The 12007-nt window shown below is 29.4% G+C and overlaps 1 protein-coding gene across 1 annotated transcript; it reads left to right on the top strand.

Moving 5' to 3' along the window:
* Positions 1 to 8358: 8358 nt before the first annotated feature.
* On the top strand, positions 8359 to 10691 carry LOC148945923 (uncharacterized). Its single transcript, XM_089097551.1, has 2 exons — positions 8359 to 9644; positions 10577 to 10691. The coding sequence occupies exons 1-2, from the start codon at positions 8383 to 8385 to the stop codon at positions 10689 to 10691; spliced, it is 1377 nt and encodes a 458-aa protein (XP_088953677.1). The 5' UTR covers positions 8359 to 8382.
* The last annotated feature ends 1316 nt before the right edge of the window (positions 10692 to 12007 follow it).

Raw genomic sequence — 12007 nt, 5'->3', positions numbered from 1 at the left:
ACTTGAAAAAGGGCTCATTCGATTTGAAATTCAAAGGTCTAGTGCCCTTTTTAATAGTCGAAAGTGATTTGAGGACAACTAGCCCCCCTTTCACGCCCACCTTTTTCCCAAACACATCCAATCCAAATTTTTAGATACCCATTTTATTCAACATAGTTTAAATTTTGGGAAATTAGGTCTTTAAGGATGGCAAACCCTCCCTTCACAGCCTTAAGGACAAGGGTTTTAAGTTATGTCCTGGGGGCATATAAAGTTCTATTGAAAGCGTTGTCGTAGAAACTTTAAAAGGGCTCATTCAATTGGAAATTGAAAGCGCTAGTGCCTTTTCTAATAGTTGAGTAGTATAAGATATACAGGAGCTGACCACATCCTTAATTAATCCAATTTACCCCCTTTTCAATTGAATTCGCCCCATTTTAAATGAAAATTCCCAACATTTTAACAATTTTCCATCATGAGCTTTAAGGTCAAAAAATTTCTTCTGAAATAATAATTTTTGATGTAATTTGAAAAAATATTCCATTCTTCTTATACTACTGATAAAATTTAATAGTTTAATATTTATTAGATAGTTCGATATACTACTAATTAAGTTCAATATCAATATCTAGATAATTATTATTATCTTTCCCTTTTCTTTCAATAGCCTTTAAAATCATACCTTTATCTTTTTCTAATTTTTTTAATTTCTTTTCAAAATCAGCTGCTTTAGAATCAAATCATTTTGGTGCAAATATATCAACCATTTCACCCTCAAAATTAATAATAATAACAAGTTTATTACCATATTTAGTTACTACATTTTTCATTGCTTTAATTGTGTATTCTTTTCCAATGTCTAAGTCTTCTTTCTTAACGGTTTGATTGTATTTATTTTCCACTTTCATTTCTCTGAAAATTTTCTCCATTAATCTATAAATTATTTTATTAAACAAATTTTCTGAATCGAAAATAAATAATAGATTTACATATAATTTATGATCAATGACATCCATGTTTGCTTTTCTTTCTGAAAAAATAACGTAGTAAATGTTGTATGAATCAGCAGGCTCTTGATCTAACAAAAGTTTAATTTCTATATCAACATTTGATCCAGATGCATAAATATTAGGCTCCTGTTTTGAAACATCAAAACAAAATAATGGATATACTGTTTTAAAGTCATTATAGCTAACAATAGTTCAACTGTCAACGTTTCAATGTTTGTATCCTAAATGTAAAAATCTTTGATAAGCATTAGAATAATCCTCATTATCATTACTAAAATCATATTTTAATTCTTCTTGTGGATATTTATAGCCATTCACTCTCACTTGAATTTTTTCAATATTCATATGATCAAATACCATATTATTTTGTAAAGCATTACTATTTTTTTTCTGCATTACAACAATTTTAGTTGTATTACATCTTCCACTGACGACTCTCCATGTCGATTCTTTGTCATTTCTATTATCGCTTTTTTAAGTACTACACACTTCCCATCTTAATTCAAATGAACTCTTTTTAACTAATTTACCTTCCAACTCATTTATAATGAAAAAACCTGGAATTAAGGCAATTATAATCCAAAATAAATACTCTACATCTGATTTAAAATTTGAGGACTCTTTTTTATAATCATATTATTGTTACTGTTCCTTTTCAACGCAGTTTTATGTGTAACAACTCTAAATACACGATTAATGTCTTGACAAAATCCAAATAGTCTTGATAATGGTAAATACATACTAACTACATGACTTTCTTTTGTTTTATTATATCTTTTAAATAAACCTCTATTAAATTTATCATTTTTCTTTGTTTTAATTGTTGGACTTTCACCTGCTTTTGCAGTTGTAGAAGTACTTACAAACTTACTTTCTTCTGTAAATGAATCATTTGTTTGCGTTTTATCTTTATACCAAAACATATTTGTTGCTGCGCTTCTCGAATAATTATAAGACAATTCTAATAGATTTTTAACGGTTGTTGATATACCAACATAATCAATAGATTCAATCGTTTTACAATTAATGATATATTCAGCATTTTTAAACAGATTAAACCAATTATTTGTTAAAGTAGCTTTATCTACCGCATCCATATTCTTTCCATCCTCTCGCGATATTTTTATTTTTGCATTAAGATAGCTATCACTAGGAAGGATCCAAGATTCTAAATCTTTTATTGTAAATTCAAAATTATTTAATTTTGAAACATTAACATTTGTTTCTCTAATCTCTTTAAATTCATATTTCGTTGTCAAATCATCAACAATAGGCTTTTCAAATATTTGCCAATAAGGACCAACAAATTAATTAAAAGCTTCCATTTATATAGAAAAAAAATTCATCAAACGATATTTCATTTAAGAATTGTTAACCTATTAATTGAGATCAACGCGTTTTAAAGAGCTTGATCTCTTTTATATGTATACCTTTTATTATTTCCAATAGTCTATCTCATTGATTTTTTATTTTTAAATACTTCATCTAATTCTTTTCTATCGAAATTGGTGAATTCTTTAACATAGTCAGCACCTCTATTTTTTACTAACCCTAATCGATGTTTGTTCATATTATTATACACTGCTAAAGCGCCGACTTTTATATTTTTCAGGGAGGTCTTCAATAACTGTAATTTAGTTACATTCTTAAAAAAGCTATTAGTACAACTACTGTTTTGTCTTATATCAGTTGTTTTTTATTAATCAATGTTTATTTCAATAAAACAGTTATAATAAAATATCAGTAACTAAAACTTGTTTAATTTCATTAAACTTTTTTCAAATCCAATACATAACCAAAATTCTCACCATTAAAATCGTTAAGTCTACCTAATTGATCTGTAAATGTCATTTTCAAGGGATTGACAAACTCTTTTCGATTTATTAAGAGATATTTCTACAATTCTTTAGATTTCTTTAGGAATTTCTACAATTAAACAACCTGGTTCAGTATTAGGTGCAAATGTCAATATTACATCAGATCTAGCTCCGTTAACGATTGAACTATCAACTAATGAACAATGGACTTGGATTTTATCAACATTTCTTGTAATATCTGGAACTTTTGTACCTTCATTAATTTTATCTGATAATTTACATCATTTTCAAATCCTAAAATAATACTTAAGTCACTATTAAATTTAAATTCATAATTATCTTTTAATAATATAACAAATCTCATTGTTGCAGGATTTGATGAAACAGTTAATGGACAATTTTCTCTAGAAGTATTAAAATAATGACTTAGAAAATAATTGGAACACTCTTCATTATACATACCATTGGGTATCACAACATTAGCCATGGTTCATCTTTGTTTTTTCTAAACTCAAATGTATTGTTTTTTAATTTATCACTAATATTATACCATGAATACCATAAAGTACACTGCGTTAAGGCGATTTCATAATCATAATTACGAATTACGATTACATAATTACATAATCATAATCAGGATTACTTGTATAAGATTGTTCAATTTCACTTTTATTACCTTCAATAATAATCAAACACATTTAATAGAATACTTTTTTTAAGAACAATTTTTTATTTTATTATTTAGAAAATTTATCTAATAATTTCACTCTCTTATAAATGGAAATGAATTTACAAAGTAAGATTTATTGTATGCGATGTAAAACGGTTACTACTACTACTTCAATGACCCAAGCAGGTTCAAAAATAAATGATGTGCCAATGATTAAACGTATATGTGCACTATGTGGTTGCAAGAAAAACTATTTTTTAAAAAAGGAAGCAATTAACAAAAACCCTGGGTAGAGCAAAAAGCTGGGTATAAGCAAATCGAAGACAAGCTTTAAGGATTTTATACGCTAATTTTTCAGGGATTGATGATTTACATTGAAAATTACGAGAAAATGGTTATGCTGTTTGAAAAGCTAAAATAAAAGAAATTCTGCAAAAACAAAATATATATTCTTTACACCATTCCTCTTATCACACATTTGAAAGAAGGCGAGTTTATATACATAGTATTGATGGACAGTGGCAAGCTGATTTAGTTGATATACAACAGTATAAAAATGAAAATAATAATTTTAATGACATTCTTACAGTGATTGATTGTGTTAGTAAATATGCTTGGTGTATCCCTTTAAAAAATAAAATGGGTAAGGAAATTATTAATACTTTCACGGATTTATTTAAAAATAGAAAACCTAAAAAGTTACAAACAGATATAGATAAACAATTTGTTATGAAAAACGTTTAAGTATTTCTTATGAGTCATGAAATTTATTGGTTTTCATCTGAAAGTGAATTGAAAGCTCAAATAGTGGAACGATTTAATAGAACTATGAAAGAGAAATAATGGAAATATTTTACTTACAACAATACTAAACGCTGGATACATGTATTACCGTCATTCGTTGACAATTATAATAATTCATATCATAGATCAATCAAAATGAAACCAATAGAAGCTAGTAAGAAAGAAAATGAAAAAAGGTGTATAAAAATCTGTTTCCAGACATAGAACCTCAAACAACGAAACACAAATTTAATGTAGGTGATTTGGTTAGAATTAATAAGAAAAAGAGTGTTTTTGATAAAGGGTATTTTCCAAATTATACAACGGAAATATTTCAAATTGCTACAGTTAAACAGACAACTCCTATTACGTATGAATTATCCGATAAATCGGGTGAATTAATTATTGGTGCTTTTTATGAAAAAGAGTTATCAAAAGTTATTGATTTATAATAATAATAATTTTTTCTTATATATAATTTGATGTATATAAATGGATGTTAAAGAATTAAAGAAATTGTTAACAAATATAGTTAACAACAGGGAAATACTGAGACAAAAGGTTAGACAAAATGCGTTAATACAAGGATTTCATGAATATACTGAAGAGTTAAATGCTCCAGTTGTTGAAAAATTAAAATAAAATGATGATAATTTGAAACGGCAGTTTCTAAGATTAGATCAAAATTTAAGAAACGCTTTACCAGCACCGTCACAACTTCAAGGCATTGAATCATTACCAGCACCATCATCGCTACTTTAAGGTATTGAACCATTAGAAATACCAAAAGCAAAAACTCCTGATAAATCACCGAGAGTATATGATCTTAATTTGAATCTTGACACTAAACTGCTGAAACGGTTAAATGAAGACGATAAAAAAAATTATCATCAAGAACCAACTTCTTTTGAATTGCCTAATTATTACATAAATCATCCTGAATTCCTCCAAGACGCTATAAAGAAATCGGGTGAAATGAATCAAAAATATGGTGGGCAACCAAAAACATGGAACACCTGGATATGAAGAAATAGTTGATTTTGTAAAAATTTATAGGTACAGATTGTTAAAGGTTGCTGAAATCCTTAAAATAGACATAGAAATACCACAAGTAGGAACTGGATTGTTTCTTAATGCAAATGAAATGACTGAACGATTATACAGTCTAATAGGTAGCAGAGCTGCTGGAAATACATCAGATGAAGTTAGAAATGAAGCTGTAACTTTGTTAAATTCCTTATTAAAAAATAAAATATTAAAGAAAAATGAATATAATACAATTTATCAAAATTATCTTAAAATTTAATCAAAAATAATTTGTTATTTTAGAAAAAATATAATTAAACATATAAAACAAATATAAATTAAAAAAAAAACAATGAAATTCCTCAGAATTGAACATTTTTAAGATTTGGAAATTTGTTTTATAAAACAATTTTTAAAGAACTGGAGGGTATTGCAGAAGTGACTAAAAGTTGTTTACAACGAAAATGCAAATTCGTCAAGACGAAAAATGAATCATCGTGCTACAAAAGTCTTTAATGACTCGCAGCAACGAAATTACTTGACTTAAAAGCAGTTGGTATAAAACAGGAACTATTTGATAAAAGAAAGAATAATCTTAATAATAATATAATACTTGAAGGTAATATGATTGAGTTAGAGCGTAATGAAAAGCATCGAGATGATAAAAAACCCTACATATTTAATATTATTCCAGGGTTGAAAAAAGGGTTAGAAAATGAAATAAAAGAAAAGAATGAAATTATATCAGATTTAGGCAATCAATTTAATACTGTGAGAAATAAATGTATTATTGAATTTAAAAGACTCTTAAGATGAAAGCAGACTACAATCACTGGAAATTATAGAGAAGTTAAGAATAACGTAAAGATTTATTTCAATAAACAAGTTGAGATTAATAAAAAAGTGAATGACGAAACTCGAAAACTCATTAGAGACTTAAGTGGTAGAAATAGGGTTAAAAAAGATCGGAATATTGACATTTCTAATTTATTTATCAATAAGAAAAATACAAGGGAAGTTCCAGATATTCCAGACTATATTTTTAAAGAAGAAAAAAATAACACAATAATAACCCAAGTATTCAATGGATTAGAGAAAATTCCCTTACAGTTAATATTTCAATGAATGCAAATGAAGCTGATTTTGGAACACTGTTTGACTTTATTGTTGGGGACGTTAAAAATAGAATGAATGAAAGAGATAGTTACAGAGTTCAATTCACAACTCGGGTAATATTTTATTCTCAAATGGATAAAGAAGAACTCGAACCTATCCATTATCATAGTTATTCCTTGATTTTTAATAAAAATAGTGATATCGATCAAAGCCATCTAAATAACAATCACAGGAATATACATACATTAGTCATTGAAAATACCCCAAGATCAGGCTTACAATTTGAAAGAGTTGAGGGAATTGGTTATCGAATGACAAGATTAACAAATTATGTGAGAGGTACTTATAAAGAATTGCCTTAATTTGTAAAAAATAAAAAACGTGTATTAATATAAAAAAGAATAATAATAAATGCTTTCTTTGGTCAATCTTAGATTATCTTCATTCAGCTAAAAATCATGTAGATAGACTATCAAACTATCAAAAATATGAAAATGAATTCAATTTTAAAGGGATTTTTCTATGGATATTCAAGATATTTATAAATTTGAAAACAAATATAATATTAAAATTTGTTTATTTGAAATAAGTGAAAATAAAGTGATTACAGCTCATATTCCTAAAACTAAGATCAATGGAAAAACTATTTTATTAATCTATTACTCTATTTGGATAATCATTATGTTTTAATTAAAGATTTAAACAAACTAATTGCATCCCAAATCTCAAAAACTAAATGGAAAATTCATCTATGTACATTCTGTGGAAGGCACTTTAATGTACAAGAAAAATTTGAAAAGCACGATAAAAAAGAAAATTGTGAAGATCCTGACGTCATTATGCCTAAACCAGGATCTAAAATTTAATCTAAGAATATAGCTAAATAAATGAAAGTACCTTACTGTATAGTAGGTGATTTTGAATCATATAATGAAGAATTTAATCAAAAGAAAGGTAAAAAGACAATTAAAGTAGCAGAACAAAAAGCATTTGCTTATGGATTCCAAGTATGTTGTTCCTTTGATACAGCACAAAATAAATATTACGAATACTTTGGTGAGGATGCTAGCAAACATTTTGTAACTACCTTAACAGAAGTTTGTAAAGAAATAGCCAATGAGTATGAAAATAGACAGAAGGAACATGGTAATCACGAAATAATGTAAATCATGGTTTCGGCTGTAGGTACTACCTGGTAAAAACGCAACCCACTTATTTCTAAGCTAATTGAATAAAAACCGAAACGAAACACAAATTTGTTTTTTTGTTATGAGGCGGACTAATGATTTTACCTTCTTTCGATTTTCAAGGAAACAGCTAATAAACGGCGGCGAAAGTTTGAACATAATAAAGCTCTGATATAAAAAAAAATGAAAGCCTTTCATTTTAATATATGTTTGGTAGATAAGAATGCAAATTCTGTATGTTGTAACAACTAGAATTTCCAATTAAATTTGATAGAGACTTTTGATTTTGGAATGTCAAGTTTGCAAAGAAGTCTTTCCCCTAACATTAGGTAGCACTACTGAGCTGCTTATGATATCATCAAAACAGTCTCCACATTTATTTTTGGCACCATATTTAACATAAGTCAACCATTTGTCACGCCTTCAATGTAAACATAATCATATACCTGGAAAAAAATTTATGAAATGACAACAAAACATAATTTTTCTTTAAATTTGGGTTAACGGAAATGTGACAAGTTTATTTTGACGTTAGTCTTCGTGTTATCCCGTGCAACGCTAGAACGACTGTAAAGTGAAAACTTAACAGCATATTAACGTTAGCATCCTCAGTCGTCATAAATACGTCGCAATGACACCATATTAGGTATTCATAGACCCTTTTAAAGTAACTACATAAATGATGGTATCCTCAGTCATTGTAGGTTTGACGTCATAAATGACATCATCGTATGTATATATACAGCCTTACTTATAAGTCACTTTCTTAGTTGATTATAATTGCTGCATTAGCTATGTATTCAAGTGAATTCCAAAATTGTGAATTTAAAGAGTTTGAAAATCTTGTTATGAGCAACAATCGCCTTGACGTACCATCAACGCTTGCAGTTGTCACTGAATGGGCACCAAGGAAAAAAGTCACGTCTAAAGAAAAAGTGGCAGATTCAGAACAGTCACAAATGCAACTAGTTTCAGGTTCAACTAGTTTTGCCAGTGGATTTGTCAAATTTCTTGCCGCAACTAAAACTTGTGAGAGAAAGGTTCCTCGTGAAACACGTTTGAAGAAGTTTTCTCAAAAGCAGAGTTTGACTGTTCATACGGGAAACCAAATTGCTAAAAAATTGTATGAATGCATAAAATGCAAGAAGAATTTTAATGACAAGTCAAGCTGGAATAAGCATATGAGCACTCACAACGATGAAAAACTATATCAATGCATAGAATGCAAAAAGAGCTATTGTAACAAGTCAAACTTAAATAGGCATATGAGAGACCACAGTGCTGGAAAACTATATGAATGTGAAGTATGCAAAAAGAAACTTTCTACCAAATGGACTTTATCCCAGCATATGAGAACCCACAACGGAGAAAAACCCTATGAATGTGGGTTGTGTCCAAAGAAGTTTTCTCATAAGATAAGTTTGAATGTGCATATAAGAACACACACTGGTGAAAAACTATTTGAATGTAAAGAATGCAAAAAGAAATTTTCTTCGAAGCGAACCTTGACTGCGCATATGAGAATCCACAACGGTGAATTCTATAAATGTGAAGAATGCAAAAAGGAATTTTCTTGGAAGTCAGGTTTGACTGTCCATATTAGAACCCACAATGGAGAAAAACCCTATGAATGTGAACTATGTCAAAAGAAATTTTCTCAGAAGCCGAGTTTGACTTTGCATATGAAAACCCACAATCAAGAAAAACCCCATGAATGTAAACTGTGTCAAAAGAAGTTTTCTCAGAAGATATATTTGAATGTGCATATAAGAACACACACTGGTGAAAAACTATATGAATGTAAAAAATGCAAAAAGAAGTTTTCATGGAAATCAGTCTTGACTGACCATATGAGAGCCCACACTGGTGAATTCTATGAATGTCAAACATGCAAAAAGAGATTTTCTTGGAAGTCAAGTTTGGCTGTGCACATTAGAACCCACAATGGAGAAAAACCCTATGGATGTGAAATATGTCAAACAAATTTTTCACAGAAGCCAAGTTTGAATCGGCATATGAGAACCCACAATGGAGAAAAATGGAGAAAAAGTTTGATGTTTATAAAGAATGCAAAAAGAAATTTTCTTGGAAGTCAGGTTTGACTGGGCCTATAATAATAATTTTATTTTTGCCCGCTCATACAAAAAAAAAGAGAAAAGCGGAGCAATACAAAATAAGAAAAGGAAAAACAAGAACACTCAGCATCAAAGAAAAAAATTATAATGTAGTAACTTCTTCATTCGCTCCTGTAGATCAGATGTAGAGGCAAAAACTCGAACAATGTTTTCTGCGCCTTGTTTCTGCACTTGTTTCAGTAGACGGCGCAACGAAAATTGAGTCTACCATATTTTGAGATCTTAGAACGAATGTGTTTTTCTCGTAGAGTGTGTATCGAATCAAAAACTTGAGGTATACGCAGTATACAGACCGGTGTTTTAGTCTGTCAGTTTGCGTGAACTAGTGCAGCTTAATATCAGCTGGTCGTCAGCATATGACAGCAGGTTAAGTTCGCATGGATCGATAATGAATCCTCCAACAACATTTTTTGTTATACCAGATGTCAGGGTATTAAACAGGATGGGGCTTAATACAGATCCTTGTAGAAGACCTCGAAGAAGTTGAATCGGTCTGCTCAGGTGATCCCCTGTCAGTCTAACTTTCACAAAACTTCCCGAGTACCAGAAAAATGAAAGTGCTACGACATGAACATTCACACCCTACTCGAGTAATTTCAGGAACACCTGAGACTGCCCAACTGAATTGCATGCAGCTGATAAGTCTAAGCTGCACATAAAGAGGGAGGATCCTATTCTGGGGGTTTCGTTAATAGCTTTCTTTAAAAGCCTATGTACAAACGTGCAACTCAGGTTTCGGTGGAATCTGAACTGACGATAATCCAATCTACACTCCCCCGAAATTTTTGGCAGGAGATGTAGCTCAAGGAATTTACTGAAAACACTTGAAACTGATAACACTTGAACACCAAAGCGGAGACAAACCCCATAAATTTGACCTCTGCCAAAAGAAGTTTTCTCAGTTCACAAGTTTGACTGTGTATATAAGAGCCCACACTGGCGAAGCAGAGAAAAATCCCAATGAATGAATTGGAGAAAAGAACCCAAAATGAAGAAAAACCCCATGAATGCAGAAAATACAAAAAGCTATTTTTTTTGTAAATAGAGTTTGAGGCAGAATACGTGAACCCACAATGATGAAAACCAATTTGAATGTGATGGATGCAAAAAGAAGTTATATTGGAAGTAAAATCTAATTATCCATACGATAATCCACAATAAAGAAAACCCCATGAATGTAAATTATTCCAAAAGAAGCTCTCTCAAAAAATAAATTTCGCTATAAATTTGAGAATCCACAAAGGAAAAAAAAAACCATGAATGTGAATTATGCTAAAAGAAGTTTTCTCGAAAAATGAATCCACAATGAAGAAAAACCTAATGAATGTGAGAAGAGGTTTTAAATAGAAGGTTTCTCAAAATTTAAGTTTTAATTTGTATATGAGAACTCACAAAATAAAAATATTATTGCAATCTGAACCATGCAAAAAAAACACCCAAAAGAAAAAAAAATTAGTTGACTGCATAATTGCACCCATAATGAGGATAATCAAATATATCTGATGTATGCAAAGAAATTTCGTCAGAAAACTAGTTTGACTCAATAAATTAGTCAAATTAGCATTGTCAAAAACCATATTAATGTCAGGTCTGCAAAAAGATATGTTTTCCACGAGTAACCCCACAAAGAAATATGCGAAATCTTAGTAAGCACAAAGTATCAAGTGATAATTGACGTTATCCCTACTCGTGTTTGTGGTGATTTCTGTTCTTTCAAGTTTGACTTTTTCTCATTTGAATTTCTGTTTCTTTTGTTCCTCGTTTTAAGTTTAAATTATATATTGAATAACTTTATTTGTGCCCGGCTTTGGTTTTAATAAAACCTAACTTTTATCTGAAAATTTTTCTAGGGAAAATTAATTAGTTATTTAATTGATTTGTGTTTAAGATATCTAAATTAACCAATTTTTGACATTAATTACGTATAAATAACCACATAGTTGAGAGTTAACTAACCGAAATCTGACAATTTATGAGTTTATTTTGACGTCAGTCTTGGTTTCAGCACGTGCAACACTAGAACGACCGTAAAATGAAAAATTAACAGCATATTTTCAAATAAATTTTGCCTAGAGTTTTGAATTTGGAAAGTCAAGTTTGCAAGGAAAAGTCTTTTCCCTAATAATTAATCAAAAACAGTTTTTGCACAAAATAAGTTTTTCAAAAAAAGTAAAGAACTCCATTAAACCAAAATGAACAAAAAAAAAGAATAAAATAATCCAACAACCATACAACTACCGCAAATCAGTATCAATAAATAAATGAAACCCAAAACAAACAGAAA

Source organism: Artemia sp. Qi Xiang Cuo, chromosome 12, assembly GCF_049724085.1.
Source record: "Artemia sp. Qi Xiang Cuo chromosome 12, ASM4972408v1, whole genome shotgun sequence".
In the NCBI taxonomy this organism is placed as follows: Eukaryota; Metazoa; Arthropoda; class Branchiopoda; order Anostraca; family Artemiidae; genus Artemia; species Artemia sp. Qi Xiang Cuo.
Note: the sequence above shows the minus strand (reverse complement) of the source record. Positions and strands in the feature narration are given on the sequence as shown.